At 36.3% G+C, this 17,947-nt stretch overlaps 1 protein-coding gene across 4 annotated transcripts in view; it reads left to right on the forward strand.

Annotated features, from left to right (window-relative positions):
• The window catches only part of XIRP2 (xin actin binding repeat containing 2), a 693,081-nt gene extending 686,215 nt beyond the window's left edge, over positions 1-6,866 (forward strand). For 3 of the 4 annotated variants that reach the window (XM_045033894.1, XM_011285335.3, XM_019838210.2), the window contains one exon: positions 4,988-5,125. Coding sequence is in view for 1 of the 4 variants with exons in the window: in XM_045033895.1 (XP_044889830.1) it covers positions 4,988-6,494 (1,507 nt within the window). In the remaining 3 variants the exon portion in view is untranslated. Of the gene's footprint in view, positions 1-4,987 lie in introns of all 4 variants that reach the window. The other variant, XM_045033895.1, reaches the window with a different exon arrangement.
• The last annotated feature ends 11,081 nt before the right edge of the window (positions 6,867-17,947 follow it).

Raw genomic sequence — 17,947 nt, forward strand, 5'->3', positions numbered from 1 at the left:
AGTGAAAATGATCTTTCTAAAATGCAAATCTGTTTAAAACATATGATGGTTACCTCTGTCAAAGTAAAATTAGCATCTTACTATGAATTAACAGGCAATTCAGAGTCTTACCCTAGCTCCTTTCCCAACACCCCTTCCTCCCATTGCGTGTTACTTTTCATGAAATCTGAATTTCAGTTCCTCAAAATCATTATCTTTCTCTCTCATATCTAGTTGGTCCCAAATGTTATTTCCACTCCTTGTAGGAGTTTTCCCATGCCCCCTCTCCAGCTCTTCACCAGGCTAAATTCCACTCATTCTTCAGACCTCAACTGAGACTTTATGTCTTTGAAAAAGCCTGCTTTGATCCCCACATATGGATTCAAGTGTCCCTCCTCTGTGCTCCCGGAGCATCCCAGTGCTTGCCCCATTCTTAACACAATCTAATGTAACTGCTTTCCAGCTGTAGGAAATGTGTTAATGTTTGACTCTCAACACCTAGTAAAGCCCTGACATTTAAAAAGGACTGAAAAATATTTGATGACTGATATTTTTAAAATTTTTTAGTGATTATTTTTTTTTGAGAGAGAGAGAGAGAGACAGAGAGACAGAGCGTGAGTGTGGGGTGAGGCAGAGAGAGAGAGAGGGAGACACAGAATCTGAAGCAGGCTCCAGGCTCTGAGCTGTCAGCATAGAGCCTGACACAAGACTCAAACTTACAAACCATGAGATTATGACGTGAGCCAAAGCTGGATGCTTAACAGACTGAGCCACCCAGGTGCCCCCAGTGACTAATATTTTTTAAAAGTCATTATACCAAAAGCCACAAATATAGAAAAAAACAAATCAAATGTATGATTTAATAAATTATTATAAAGTGAGCACTTTCTAACTAGTACCAAGGTCAATAAATAAACATTGCCAACGGTTCCAGAAGCTCCTTCCATGTGCCTCACCCAAACACAACCAGTTCTCTCTCTCTGAGTAAATAGTATTCTTTTTAATAGTTTCTTCCTTGCATTTTTATAGCTTTTTTATCCAAATATGCTTTCTTGGATATTATACTTTAGTTGTATTCATTTTTTAAAACTTTGATATGTCTTTTACATCTTTTAAATCTATAGGGTTTTCTATCCATTTCTTTCATTCCTTACCATTTATTTGTGAAGAACCTGGAATATTTGACCTGTAGAATTATCCAGTCTGGATTTGCTGATTGCTCACTTATCATGTAGTTCACATACTCCTTTCTCCCCTGTGTTTCTGAAAAACTGTCAGCTGAATCTAGATTCTGATTTAAACTAAGATTTGATACCTTTTTCAAGAACATAGGGAGTGTTGGCAAGAATATAGTAAGCACATAGTGTCTGGTTTTGCAATCATAGCAAAAATGAAATCTTAATACCTATATGCATTAATTGATATTTACAAAATGTTCATATTCTCATTTTGTTCTTTATTTTTCATTATTAGTTTGACTACTTTTACAGGTGATTCTTCCCCTCATCTACTATGTGGTCACTTGGTGGTACAGTTGGTGAAGGAAAGGCAGAATAAATACATAACTTTTTCCCTTTGTTTACCTGTTTGCCAATGTATCCGTTACTTATTTAACAATGTAATGAAATGGCTCCTTATCTCCTAAGAGGTAATGAATTTTAAAATATTCATGATATATTTATAAACTCACAGACTTACATATGTTTGCTTGGTTTTAATCAGATGCAGTTATTATCATTTCTGAAGCTCAAATCATTCTATCCCTGACCTCTTCAGGTTCTCTCTTCAGTCCTTTTGACAAGACCTAAGTACTCTCTGATAGTTTTCTCATTATCTGGTAGGACTAGATGTTCCATATTCCTTTGATACACTTACTTCCTCCAGATCCAGGATCAGTCATTTCCTTTTTACTTTTTTTTTATTTGTGAGAAATGGCATTTAAAGGTTATAATCTCAATGCTCTTTCTACTGGGTTGGTTACTATTTTGAAGCTTTCTTAGTGTTAAGAGCTAGTAAATGTTTATATATATATAAAAAATATATCATGAATTTGTAGGAATATCTCAAATTGAATTCAAAACTGCATTGCTTTTGCCGTAGCCTCTTTTCTATTCCACGTCTGCCTCCTCACTTTCACTTCAAGACTTCCGGTTCTCAAAGACCAAGGAAAGGAAAGAATTAGAATATCCCATATTCAGGGGCACGTGGGTGGTTCAGTCGGTTAAGCAGCCAACTCTTGATTTCGGCTCAGGTCATGATCTCATGGTTTGAGAGTTCGAGCCTGGCATCAGGCTCACTGCTGTCAGCACAGAGCCCACTTGGGGTCCTCTGTCCCCTCTCCCTCAGCCCCTGCCCCGCTCATGGTCTCTCAAAAATAAATAAAACATTAAAAAAAAGAGTATCCCAAATTCACTTGAACAACAGTTTTGGAATAGAAAACTATCAGCACCCCTAATTTGATTAGGAAAACTTAAATGGCATTTGCTTCCCATTCATCCGCATTCCATTCTTTTTTAATTGTGTTATGTCTTCAGTGTCATATTAAGCAGCCATTACATATCGCACCACCTCCCTCATTGCCATCATTTCATCTTTAGTTTATAGGCTTTATATTTATATGTATATAATGCTTGCAACAGATGTTTATGTTGATACTTCTGTAGCTATTCTAGTTATGCAAGCTTATTTTCTAGTAGATTCCTCAGAAAGGCTGTTCTGTGATCTTGATAATGGAAAGTCAGTCTTGCTGAAAGAAAAATCATTGACTTACACTTTCTTTCACTGAATATTTTAAACGCATTATTCCATTTTCTTTTGGCGTAAAGTGTTGGAAATGACTGATAATAATCTAATTTTTTCTCTTATAAATCATATGCTTTTCTTTTCTTTTTAGATAAACACAAAGGATTTTTTTTCTTTTTATTTAACGTCCAGTGATTTTACTAGGATATTTCTTGACGTTGGTCATTCTGGGTCAAATAGTCTCAGTTACCTAGTGTGCCTCTTTCAATACATAGTTTCATACCTTTTTATATGAGGAAAGTTTCCTTAAACTATAGCTTTTTAGCATTTAACCTATCACATTACTTTATTTTCTTCTTTAGGAACTTCTGTTATACCTACATGGATATTTTGTGCCTGTCTTTATTAATTGTTCTTCTCTCAAATCATCTTTTTTTAATTTCTGGTTGTAAGTTTTCATCCTCTTATTCTCCTATTTCTCCTCTTAAAATATTTTCTATTGTGTTTATATGCTCTTAATTTCTTTTAGTTTAGTTTCTGTTACTGATTTTTTTCTTTTATTTCTGATTTTTCCCCCGATTTCTCACACCTCACCTCATTTATGACATTTTTCTTTTTTTTAATTTATGACATTTTTCTAATTACAATTCATGCTAAACTTTCAAGCCTTTTTATAATGTTTTAATGTCTTTTCGCTCATTTTTAAAATTTTGATGTTGAGAACATGTTTTTCTAGCATGTTTTCATTGTCTGTAGTGATATGAAAAATTCTCCTTACTCTTTCATTTCTTACAATAAATCTGTATGATATTTGGCCTTAATACTTTTCTGTGGCTCATTTTCACATGGCATTAGTTTTCCCAAATCTTAGGAGGAGGCAATGTTTAGGATGGTTTTCCCAATTTCACAGTACTACCAATTCCAGTTTTCATACACTGTCCAAAAAACCACAATGACTTGAATTCTGGGATTTCCTGCCTTGATTCATCTTCCCCATGTTAGTCGGGACCTTCTCTTTCATTTCTGTCATCATTATCCAATTACGTTTTGATTCAATTCCCATATTTTTGTTTTCAGTGTAAAGTGTTATCCTAAAAGGGGATCTCAGTTGGTCAATTTTGAGAGTTTTAACTTCTCTGGCAGACTTCCCTATTACAGGGCCCTTGCACTCACTGGCCAATGAAGAAGATAAAACCCCGCCCAGTTTCAGCTGCTATTCTCTGATTGGCATGTGATACTTTCCAGAAAATACTGGCTATTTTGTGGTTTTATATTTTCTGTTTTTTTAGACACCTTCCTTGCTTCTTCTGCTGTCACTCATACAGATGCGACTCTCAGGCTAGTCTTAGAGTTTTGGGTTTGTTTTTACCTCCTTATATTTTGCGTTTGGTGAGGATACCTTGTCACTTACTTTTGTTGCTGTTTTTTTAATGTTTATTTATTTGTTTATTTTGAGAAAGAGAGAGCATGAGTGGGGAGGAGCAGGGAGAGAGGGAGAGGGAGAGGATCCCAAGCAGACTCCATGTTTGGCGTGGAGCCCAATGCGGGGCTTGATCTCACAACCATGAGATCACAACCTGAGCTAACATCAACAGTCAGACACTTAACTGACTGAGCCACCAGAGCACCTATCACTTAGTTTTGTTATAAACTTTATCCATGGGCTTTAAGTTTTGGTATCTAGTTCGTGTATCTGTATTTATGTGGAGACTCAGTGATAACTAAAAAAAAATGATGCCTCTGACTAAATTTGATTTTAATTTTAACAGGCACTCTATTTGTTGATCTCCCCAAAGAGGCCAAATAAACAATTGCATAGGCAACCTTTCCAATACATTCAAAATCTAGTTAACAAGGAAATTTAAATGGTTGATTTGTGTGTGTGTATGTACTCTTCAGGATTTATTGAAAAATGTAGCCCCCGCATAAACCACTGAATTAACAAAGGTTTAGTCTTATCATTTTACAACATCTATATCCATATATGTATTATACTATAATAGCTATTATACCAGTACTTGACATACAACATGAAATTCTAAATACTAAACATGAAATTCTAAATAAGACATGTATCATGTTGAATGTTAGCAGTAACCATTATCTAACAACGTTCAATTAATAAGTACATTCCTATTGCCAGTAAATTAATTGTACTGAATCTCTGACTCATTCTTGAAATAATTAATTTCGTAATTCCCTATGAATTTACAGTATATATATGGAATGTTAAACATTTTTTTCTTTTTTTTTTTCTTTTTGGCAGTTTGGGAAATTATGCATCACTTCATGGACAAATATATTGTAAACCTCACTTTAACCAGCTTTTCAAATCTAAAGGAAATTATGATGAAGGTTTTGGACACAAACAGCATAAAGATCGATGGAATTACAAAAATCAAAGCAGCTCAGTGGATTTTATTCCTAATGAAGCCACAGATATGTGTAAAAGTAGTGTGGAAAACACTGCCTTACTTGGAGATCTTAATAAACAGTTAGATGATAGTAACAGTAGAGGACAAAGAGATGATTTGAAAAAATTCAGGGAGAGGGGAAAATTAAAAATCATTTGGCCCCCTTCCAGGGAGATGCCTAAGAAGACCTTCCCCCTTGAGGAAGAGTTCAAAATGAGTAAACCTAAATGGCCACCAGAAATGACAGTCCCTACATCCTCTGAATTTAAAAGTGAATCACTAATAGAACCCGTTAAAACTCTGGGAAATAAAGGGCAGGACCAAGATAATGTTTCTTTCCTGCAGCCATATCTGCAGTCCATCCATATGTGTCAAAAAGAGGATGTTATAGGAATCAAAGACATGGACATGTACGAAGCAAGAAAAGATGAGAAGAAGGAAGGAAATAAGAATGTGCAAGATAAGCTGAATGAGGCTGAAGATACAAAGAATAAGAGGAAAAGTGAAATGGATCTTAATGACAACAATAATGTGGTTGTGCAGAGTGCTCAGAAGGGGAAAAATGAAGAAACTAATGAACCTGATGGTGCAGAAGTTTTACAGGTTGCTAACACTGATGAAGAGGTGGTGCCAGAAAATTGTAAAGAGAATTTGAATAAGAATAATAATAACAATTATGTAGCAGTCTCGTGTCTGAGTAATTGCAGGCAGAAGACATCTATTTTAGAATTTCCTAATCTATTACCATTGTCAAGGGAAGCAAACTATACCGCAAGTGAATTTCAAATTGAAAATTTAGAAAATGCATCTAGAATCTCAGAGTTACTTGGTATATTTGAATCTGAGAAGGCGTACTCAAGGAATATTCTAGCCATGGCTCTTGGGAAACAGGCTGACAGAGCTACTGCTGGCAGTCCCGTGCAGTCTACCCCCAAACTGGGTCTCAGTGGCAGGTTAATAGTAAAGGAGGAAAGATCCTTAGCCTCTTCTGATACAAATATCTTAAACACCAAAGGAAACCATGCAAATAACAAAAATCTACACTTCCTTTTTTCTAACCCTGTGAAGATCGCTGCTTTTTCCAAAAAGAATGAGAACATTTTCGAACGTGACTTAATGGAATCTGTAGATCAAATTAAAAATATGCCATGCTTGTATTTAAGAGAATTTGGGAAGGGCATCAAACGTGGGCATGGTGAAGCAATAGTAACAGCCCACGTTAATGGGAATACAGGTTGTGATGCTCCAAGCAGTGCATGTGCAGCTAAGCCTTCATTTCCCAGAGTGGAGGTCCAGTCTGAACAACTCACCGTGGAAGAGCAAATTAAAAGGAATAGGTGCTACAGTGACACTGAGTAAAACATCTCTGCCCACTTGCAGTTCACACTCAAGTCTGAGACACACTGATGTCTGAAATAGACTTCGATAACCTTCTGTTGAACTTGTAAATTTGATGTTCAGAAATTTCATGTCTATCACAATGGAATTTTCCTTGCATTAAGCTATACAGTGTTTTCCATAATCGGTTTGAATCTACTTTTATTCTGAATGTAATGAAAAGATGAAACAATATGGCTCTGTGTTCCTGTCAAATGGCACTTAAGTATATCTCTGTTTTCAACATGCCAGGTAACATCACTGGCGAAATTCTGTGCTGCTGGTATTTATTATAATTCTTATACCTTCTCTATAATTTCTGCTGAAATAAAATTAAATCACCTGAGATGCGAACCAAAATACTTGCGTAACTTTTTTCCAAATATATTGAGATTTTAAGTATATATGTTTTCCATAATTTGGAAACTGTCTTTTCAGGGGCAGGAGGTATTTAACACACACACACATACACACACACACACACACACACACACACACACACACACAATCCTGGAATAAATAAAATACTAAATCAAAGCCACAGTATTATCAGAAAATATAAAATTTCATTCTCTTGTTTGCTCTGTATTTTTAAAGATATGATGATTATGTTTTTTAAAAATAATTGCCTATATTAAACTATCATGGAATGTCTATAAACATTGATAATGAAAAATATCAATTTTTCTTCAAAATAATGTGGAGTCCATTCTTAGAAATCAACTGAATGACAAAGATTTTGCAAGTTACTTAAATAAATTATGCACATTGCATTTTTATTGCTTACCATATGTAATCAATAAATATACAAATCATATTACTACTACATTTTGTCAGGGTTTTTTTATCCTATTGGATGGATATTAAGTTTTTCCATTGTAAAAACAAACTTTGAAAAATTTGTCTTCTGAATTTTCTGCTGATTTTGCCTTTTAGCAAATACATTTAGTGATGCTTAGAGGAAAAAATAACATGAATGTAAATAACTGGCTTCACATTAATTTGGAGTGTTCATATGCAAAAACAGGTCTTATCCCCTATTCTCCATAAACACAAACCACTGACTTCCTATTAAGTATGAAAACAATGTAATTTTGAAAACTACTTTTTCTTAGAAAGTATAACAAATATTGCTAGTATGTTGTCAACAGATATCAAAGACTTACTATTTTTTTTAGGGCTGCCATAACAAAATATACACATTGAGTGGCTTAAGCAAAATAAAGTTGTCTTCTCATAATTCAGGAAGTCCAAGATCAAGTTGGCAAGTCAGTTTCTTCTGAAGCCTATCTACTTGACTTTCAGATGGCCATCTTCTCTCTGCACGTGGTCTTCCCTTTGTATGGGTCTGAGTCCAAAGTTCTTCCTCTTATAAGGACACTAGGCATTTAGATTAGGGTTCACCTTAGTGACCTCATTTTATTTTAGTTACTTCTTTAAAGACTATCTCCAAGTATAGTCCTATTCTGAGATTCTAGGGGTTAGTACTTAAACATATTGATTCTAGGAGGGCACAATTCAGCCCATAACAGCAAGAAACCACATTATACTTTTAGGATTCTTTTTTTAAACATATGCCTATTAATATTATGAAACAACTTCTCAATTATTTTTCACTTGGGATTATATTACAGAACTATGTCATATCTATATTTATGCTATAAAAATAATATTTCCAGGAAGATAATTCTTTTCCAAAGGAGTGAAGATAGGCCCATGATGGACCAAATGCTTTACCAGAGGAGGCTATGTAATGGCAGAGCTTGGCATGTAAGGGGCTTTGCAATATTTATTTGAGCCTGGGCCTTCCAATGAATCTTGTAAAAATGTTTTATCCCCCAGAAAATTGTGCTGAATTGTCTTTTGCAGCTTCCACACAATCAATCCTTGTGACAGATATGGGGCTTTGGGCAGCACATTTTTTGGATTAGAACAATGGTTTTCCCACAGTGCAGTAAAACTGCAGAATGCACCTATTCCCAAATGTGCAACCAACATGTACATCTGGCAATTTTCTATGAACATCTCTAGAGTAATTTCTAAAGGCACATTAATTTTTTAAGGACCTGAAAGACAGAAAAAAGAATACTTTCTCTGCTCTCTTCTGATAGTTACTGACTACTGGTGACTATCCAATTGAGGAGGAGAAAATTTTCCCATTGCCAAGAAAATGAACTTAGAGAAAGATTATCACAGATGTTGAAGTGAAAGAGAAGTGAAATGCTTTTTTTTTCTCTCTATCTGGAAATGCTATTGAGAACCAAGGGTGATTTCCAAATCTAATGTAAAAGTTTAGAAATCTGCAGGTATTAACAGTAATGTGAAATCTTATTTTATAAAAATCAAATTTACATGGAGATCAGAAATAGGCAATGGACATAATACTCAGATTCAAAATAAGAGCTTTGAGAGCATATGAGAGGTGCTGATCAGTACAGAGCCTCAATCCCCCGGAAATTAACTCTAATAGAAAACAAAAAATATTTTTAGATAATCTAAAAGTAATTTAATCTCAGCTTTTATAGAGTCCTTTGGAAAGGCTAATTTAATCTATTTAACAAGGTCCATTTACTGTGGATGTTTTCTCCTAAAATACTGTGAGAAATTTTTAAGCTTTAGGTATTTATATGCAAATTAAGTGGTAGAGGAAAATTAATAGTAGTAGAATATCTACAGTATGGTCATCATCTTTTGCTATACTACCTTTTTGTAGAAAGTAAATTAATGGATAGAAAGCCTGACAAACACTGTGGTATCATCCAGTCAACAACAACTCAACAAATATGGAGCCCTTGGTATTAGTTGGCAGAGTGATTTAAAAAAAAAGGATAAATCATGGCATCTCCCATATCATCTCCCAGACTATAAAAGGGGCATTCAAAAAAAATTAATCACAGTTGATAGTTATGGATGCAGAAGGGTATCAATACAGGAAATATATAGCCACAAAGAGTTCTCTTAAATTGGAAGATTTCAAAATAATAGTAAATAAATAGGTGAAAAATTTCTGGTTTAAAAGCTAAATTGTCTTCATTTTGCCATAGTCACAATTTACTTAGATGTGATTATGTGTTTGTAAATTCTATGATGCACAGTCAAGATCCTCCTTCAGGACCAAAGGAGTTACTTCCCCAGATACCAGAAGCGCTGCCCACAGAAAACCTTCAACTTTCAGCCCCCTACCAGGATTGCTTTAGCTAAAGATACCACTTACCCCACATGGACTGTGCTCAATAAGTGATCAGTGAAAGAAAACTCAGCAGAACTCCGAAGGGTCACGCCAGTGTCAAATATCCCTGTAGGGTTGGCTGAGGCCTCCACGGAGATGCCATCACCATCAACTTCTCTTATATCCAAACCTGCTTTGTTCGTATCCCTTCCTTTCCTTTGATACCAAGAGCACACCCTGAAAAACCTCCTTCACATTAATCTCTGTCTCAGAATCTACATCTTTGAGAACACAACCTGGACAAGCTGGACTCTTGGGAGTGGCCTAAGAAAGCAGATACTGGTATATTTTAGAACTGAACTATTTGCTACCTGGCTGACAATGGGCATAAGATGGCTGTGCAGTTGTTAAAATTCTCAGCTGTCATAAACTAGGATGCCTACATTGAAGCAAATGCATAGCTGGTGCCGTGTGTCAAATATTTGAGACATGTAGAAGAAATAGCAATTACAATGAAAATTGAATTGAGGGGCGCCTGGGTGGCTCAGTCGGTTGAACGTCGGACCTCAGCTCAGGTCACGATCTCGCGGTCTGTGAGTTCAAGCCCCACTCAGGCTCTGGGCTGATGGCTCAGAGCCTGGAGCCTGCTTCAGATTCTGTGTCTCCCTCTCTCTCTGCCCCTCCCCCATTCATGCTCTGTCTCTCTCTGTCTCAAAAATAAGTAAATGTTAAAAAAAAAAAAAAGAAAAAAGAAAATTGAATTGAGTACCAATTGCTAACCCCTATCACTCTGGGGGGAAAATTAACAAAAATTTGGAAGTGTTAATCAACAATTAAAGCCTAAATATAATTTAATTGTAAAAGTTGTTTAGCTCCATAGAAGGATAAAAATCTCTTGTATGAGATCAAGCCCCACATGGGGCACTGATCTGACAGTGTGGAGCCTGCTTGGGATTCTCTCTCTCCCTCTCTCTCTGCTCCTTTCCAGCTCATGCTCTCTGACTCTCTCAAAATAAGTAAATAAACATTTTTTTTTTAAATCCAGCCCCTTCTAATGTGTTGGTCCTCCAAGCCTGGTGGATCCACTCCACAGGCAATGTAGAAATTTTGGCTGTGGGCACCCTACTTCATGATGCAGATGGACCCCAACCCTGACCTCATGGAGTCTAAAGTACAGAAAGCCTGTGGAAGGCCCAAGAGCCATTTATGCCCTTTAGCCAAGGAGTTACAGGAAAAGTTTACATTTGCCAGATACAGAGGGAACAGGGATGTATGTACTGGTTTTGCTCTGAGCTCTTTGCATGCAACGTGGTTTGTGAGGTTGCCAGCATGTCCTTACCAAGCACAGGTTCTTTTCAGGAACAAAGGGAAGGTGTCCAGCTGTGCTTGGATCCATCCATCTCATTATCATTTTAACTTAACATTGTTTTTGATAAACGATGATTTAAAACGTTCAAAGACGCAGTAATTGGTAATGACCACTACTGTGTCCACCCTCTAATTTACTGCATGTTTTATAAGATGGTGGCAGATGTTTATTTATTAATTATCATGATGTTCCTTTCATCCCCATTAAACCATTCCCTCTAGGAGAAAGACTGATTAAAGGATATTTCTGTTGAACACATCTTTCCATCATCTTTATTTGCCCATATAGATATTTTATCAAAAAAATTGATTAAAACTGAATTTCAAATTAATTTACTATTTCCTGAACTCTATCCAACCTAAAATATTTATTGTTCAATAAAAATTTCAATGATTTAGTAACAGAGATGATATCTAAAACACAATGCCATCAATATCTGAGAACAAATAATGAAAAAAATGTATTAAATGTTATGCCCTAGTTCATTAATTGATTTCTTTTAAGTTTTAATTTCTACATTTCATACTCTAAGTTTCTATGTTTGTATGTGTGAATGTTAGTGTGTATGTGTTTAATAGTTAATGTTCAAATTATGAAAACACCAATATCAGCAATTTTCAATGCTGTTCAGGCTGTTTTTAGAAAGCCAACATGTTCAATTTTAATGCCATCAAAATCATCAACTCTGAATACATATTTGTCATAAGTTAATAACAACATTAGTTGGATAAATATTTATTATCAAATGGATAGCATTTATGTTACAAGTTGTAATGTTCAGATTATGCATTTTATTCCTCTGAATTTTGTTAATACCTGCATTGATCTGTGGTTGTTGATATAGTGCTTATGAACAAATGCACATCCATTTACATAATTTCCTATAACCATTTACAGTTTCTCAAAATGTTTGCTAATCTCTTTTATTTCTTCATCTATACTATTCCTAGTAATTTTATACACGCCCAAGGCTTCAATTATCTTCATAATACCGATGACTCCCAAATGTATATCTAGCTCTCCTCTGAAGCTAGAATCATACAGACAACTACCTGATAGTTTCTCTTGGACATTTAAATGGTACCTTAAATCCAACACCTCCAAATCAGAGCATTACTCACTCCTCATTTCCAACCTCAAACTTGGCACTCTTCTAGCAATTCATATCTCAGACACCATTATCCATCCAGCTACTAAAACCAGAAAACTAAGAGTATATTTTATATCCTTATTTCTTTCACCCATTCCCAATTAAAATCTTTCCCCAAATCCTGTTGACCTTTACTACTTAAATATTTCTCTCATCTTTTGTTCCTTACACATATCACATTTGCAATTGTACGTGTTTTTGTTATCTGATTAGTGCCCATGGCACTCTATCCCACATCACCCCCCATACTGACTGGAAGCTTTACAAAGACAGGCACTGGGTCTGATTTTACTCCCCATGTTTTCCCAATTCCCAGCAAGAAGTTTGACCTATGGTAGGCATTTGGTAAATTGTGTTGAAAGAGCCAATCACCATATAAATCTAAAATTTGAGCCACTGTACATGGAGTAACATATAACAATTGATAAGGGGGGCGCCTGGGTGGCTCAGTTGGTTAAGTGTCTGACTTCGGCTCAGGTCATGATCCCCCAGTTTGTGGGTTCAAGCTCCGCGTCGGGCTCTGTGCTGACAGCTCAGAGCCGGGAGCCTGTTTCAGATTCTGTGTCTCCCTCTCTCTCTGACCCTCCCCCGTTCATGCTCTGTCTCTCTCTGTCTCAAAAATAAATAAACGTTAAAAAAAAATAATAACTAAGTAAATATTGATAAGGATATCTTCTGGAGTGATTTTTGGATTATATGCAAAGTATCCACCACAGACCATGCTTATATAACATGTAAAAACAATACTTTCAAGAGACTGCAGTTGTGCTCCCAAATTGCATATCTAGATGCCAATGACACCCTTGGGTATATGTCTAGAAAAATGGCTGAATGGGTAGGTTTCATTATTACAAATAGGATTCAGCAGATGTTACAGGAAAATGTATTTATTAAAGATTGACAAAATTAATCCAGTACCTAAGGACAAATTCATTCATATAAGTACACACGTACAAATACATAGACAAGAATCTCTATTGGCCTTAAAATGTACATTTTCCCAAACATTAGAAGTTAAACTTTTCTGCACAATAATTTCTGTAGGACATTAAGGTTGGATAGTTAAAACCAAGATGTGTAGACATTGAGTTGCCCAAGATCACATGTTTAAGTATTGTGACCCAAAGACATAATAAAGAAGTGGCATACCCTTTCCTCCACCCAAGTAGTCTTTGTGAAAGTATTGTGATTGTGCTATCATGCATTTAATTTTTATTTTCTGGTTTATTTTTATGCTTTTTCATTTATCATTGTATATGATTATACTGTTTATATATATGCATATATCTTACTTCTACATATATGTACACTTATGTGTGTGCATACACATGTATATGTTCTAGAACCAAATGAAACATCCATTGCTTAATTAAGGTCCTACTCATGATTTGGCTGAAAAAAAATAAAATTTGTTAATTTTTGCACGTGAAACATAATTTCAGTATATTTAGAAATTTAATATATTGATCATTTTAACAAATTTAGATAATCTGTAGAGTTCATTGGCTTGGGAAGGTTTTTAACAAGAATTAGCAACAACAAGAAAAAAAAGAGCTCTGGATTAGGCATTAATTTAACCAGAAATTACAGATAAGCAGGGAACCAATTGCCATTAATTAGAGAATGGCTACACATGTCTGTACAAAAACAATATAAACTAATGGCAGGTAACGTTCATCTTTTGCTGTGTTCCAAGATCACCGCAAGGGTGAACACTGTGGCCCTTGATCTCATTTTACAGTCCCAAATACCCCATGGGTACAATATGAGATATGGTTTTATTATCCCAGGTGAAGAATCTGTGGATTAGGGAGTTAAGTTACTTGACTGAGTTTACCAAGTTACCCAGCTTTTAAGTACTGAGACAGGGACTGAAATTAGTCCTAACTGACCCAATAGCTCATTAGATATGGTTTTCCGCATCTTTCTGGCTTCCCAACACTTCACTGTGTGTGTAAAAATATATACATGAAATGTTCACATATATACATATAAATATAAGTATGAGTAAGTAATGCACCTATGACTGTATTATACTGAAGATGCATAGTCATAATGTATACACACATTTTTTCTGTGAGTGTATGTGTATACATATACATATCTATGTGTATATGTATGTTTGCACACAGTCACACACACATGCTTGCATGTATATTATACCATGAGTACGACCAGGTACCTATGCCCATACATTCCAAAGACATTTATAATGCAAAGTAGGAAACAAAAAAATAAGATTATTTATTGAAAATGTCATCAACCGCAGGGAATGGAAGTGAAAGAAATACATCAATCCTCCTGCCTACCTTAAAGGCAAGCAGAAAGCAGAACTGCTCTTTTTAAATCAATGAAATTAACAAAAGCAATTGAATGTGGCAGAGAGGAGATGTCAGGTAGGAATCAGCACATGTGGGACCTGAAGACTGTGAATAACTTAGAGAAAGACATCAATGCCTCTGCTGCTAGTGATTACCTCACTCTCCGTGTGGCTGTAAAACATGGCAGCACTTGTCCCGGTGCCAGAAAATGTCAGGACATTAAAGGTTCAGCCCTAGTTATGTGAAACAGGACAGGGAGTATTTGCCCTAAATACTAAGCCTTTTAATTTTCAAAGTTCTGAAATATTTAAGCTAGAAATACTTCCAACACTGGAAGATGTTTAAATGGCTACTTTATAAAGAATAAAGGAAGAGCATGTGCCTATTTTTTAATTCATAAGAAAAGTATTAAATCACTAGCATTTCAAAGAGCCCACTTTCAATTACCCATGAAGAGATTGCCTACAGAAAATATTAAATTCCAGGCTGGCGTCTCCAACCTACCCAGACCACTGCCTTGCTTCCACCTTTACCTGTATCCTCAGGGAATAAGAACGAACTTCAATATCAGCAGAAGTAAAACATAATGGCCACATTTACCGAATAATTTCCACTGATATTTTTATTCCAAGGCAGGAGGAAGAGAGTTGTAGCACAAATGGCATACGGATTCGTCTGCTTTGACTTTCAATGGCAATCTTCAACAAGATCCAGCTGAAGACTCCCCCGTAAGGTCCTCCCTTTCATCCTTTCATCTCTCTCCTGCCCTCAGGGTATGCAGCCACTTATACCCCCCCTCCCGCCCCCCACCAGTTTTTCCAGCTTTTTTTCATTAGTTAAGTCATCCTGTTTCTTTCTTCCTTACATTAGCATAGGATGAGTACTCAATGAATACTTGATAAATGAACGAATGAGTGAATGGCATAAGTTCCTGTAGGCAGCAAATGACAGCACTTTGCAGAAACATCTTCAGTCCCTCATCCCCAAACATAGCTAATAATAGAGGGTAAGGGGATAAGAAAAAAGGAAGGAAAAAACTTATAAAGAATGCTTACATTTTGCCAGAGTTCAGGTTTTTCAAAATAAAAATCTGTTAACATCCATTTGAGACATTTTAAAACAGATGAAATACCTCTTAGTATCATGATTTTGTAATCGAGGTAACTGATGTTCATTTGGCTTGACAACACATTTCTGAGATGTCATCATCTCTAGGCAAAGAATTTATGTCTTGAAGAGGTTTAACTATTTTCCCAAGGTTACCCATTTAGAAAATGGCAGATTATAGTAAGTTGTGAGAGGCCATGGGGACACTGGCCAAAAATTAGTGTGCCTAAATTAATCTGGGAGATTTGAGAAGTAGAGATATATGGGGAGTAATAAGGGAGAAAATTATCCAGAGAAACATCTTAAAAGGATGTTTTGATTTTTGTGTTTGTTTCTGTTTTTGTTTTTTATTTTTTCATTTAAATGAAGGTGGTAATGAACAGATGCAGGAAAGTAAAGGGCATAGCAGCATAACTGGAGCTCCGCCACTGAGGATAGGTAAACAGATTAGTTCAGATTCTAGCACTGAAACCTCAGAGGCAAAGAAAGTAGATGTAATGCATTGGTAGTAGTAACTCTAGGTGTAACGGATAACCCCTGAAATCTCAGTGGTTTAAGACAAGAAAATTTTAATTCTTGCTATATCATAATCCACAGTGGATTGGTGAGGACTCTCCTCCATAAAGTCCTTCAAAAATGATGGTTCTGTCTTCCTCTGAGGCCCTGGAATCCCCTCAAATGATGGGCGGAGAGTGAGAAGAGAATGAGGTTCACCAGTGGGCCATACCTAGCAGTGAGGTACTTCACTTTTCCTATCTGTCATGGTCCAGAACTCAGTGGCATGGCCACACCTACCTGTAAGGAAGCCTGAGAAATAGAGCCAATCTCAGGCCCAGGAAGAAAATTAGAATATGCATGTAATTGAACCACTGCCACAATGGAAATCCAGACTTTCAGACACCTGACCACATCTGTTTTTCAGTACCTTTTTACTGAATATTATTCTTCAAAATTTATACTTGTATGGTTTAAGCTTTTCATTTAGAAATCCCCCATAGATATTTTTATATGTGTTAATGAATCTAAGTTAAAGCAAACATGTAGACAATATCTGGGAGGTTCAGCAATTTGTTCAAGGATATCCCAAAAGGCCAGCAGCACTCAGACTCAGGAGTTAGCATCAGGCAGAGACCAAGTAGGCAGGCACTTCACAGCACAGAACTTAAGGGTAAGAATGCAGGCTGGGAGGTTTCAATCAAACGTTGAGTCCTTGGAAGACCTGAGAGTTCAAAGCAGCCCCCAACCATAGAAGGGTCAGGAGGCTGCCCAGGTGGGAGACACGTGGTAGGAGAGAGTCTATAATAGTGACTCAGCTCTGAGAACTTAGAACAAGCCAAGATAGCCCCAGTGAGAGCCCTGGGAATAAGACTGACTTGGTTACTATTCTGAGTCATTTGCAGGAGATTTGCAAGATGCCATGCTGGAGACTGGAGAATTGCTGCTAAACCTACAAGAATGCGGAAAGCAGAAAAATGGAGACAATAGAGAATGGTTGGCAAAGAGATAGCTCTAGCTCCAGATTCTGAGGGAAAAGGGGACAATTTCCAAAAGTCGATCATTAGCATTTTTTAGATAAATGTGCTGGGCAAAAAGCCTTCTAAATCCAAACACAAATGGTTTGGCATTGGCAGTATCTACTGCTTTGCATTAGCTGTGACCTCTGCCTTTTTGCTGGAGTAGATTATGAGAAATTCCACATTTTTGGAGGCAGGCAATGTTGTATGACACACCCATGGATCACACAACATGTTACCGCAGTTACCACCAACTGGCTCTGTCCCTTCCTCCTTCAAGGATGGATACTTCTTGGCCATCTAAGACAACTGAATTTAGACCTATAGTTTTCTCTGTATGTTTTGTGTGTTCCCCCCATATTTTTCTTGCAATTATTCAAATCTGGTGCCTCTATAAGCTTATGGATACAAAAATCTGGGAATACTTTGGCAGGTATGGCCTTTACCTTCCATGCCGGGCTTCTTGTGTGTCAAAAGATGATTCATATTCTGTTCTTGTTAAGAGAACGAGAAAGCGGTCTCTTAGAGCCTGGGTGCATGGAGCAGAATATAGATAATGGTAACATATAAATGGATAAATTATTTTTTTCTTTCAAGTATTGAAATGCAATTATATTTATAGAGAAACCTGGCTTAGATGCCTAATCAGACACAGGTGTTTGCTAAAGCCTACTTGAATTCTAATTGTTGAAATACACCTTGAACATATTAACTAACAAGTTAATTCAATTCTGTTGGATATGAAATTACTAGCGCCTACTCTGAGTAATAGATTGAAAGAATTTAAGGACCACAAAGGAACAAA

This window comes from Felis catus, chromosome C1, assembly GCF_018350175.1.
Source record: "Felis catus isolate Fca126 chromosome C1, F.catus_Fca126_mat1.0, whole genome shotgun sequence".
NCBI classification, from domain to species: Eukaryota; Metazoa; Chordata; class Mammalia; order Carnivora; family Felidae; genus Felis; species Felis catus.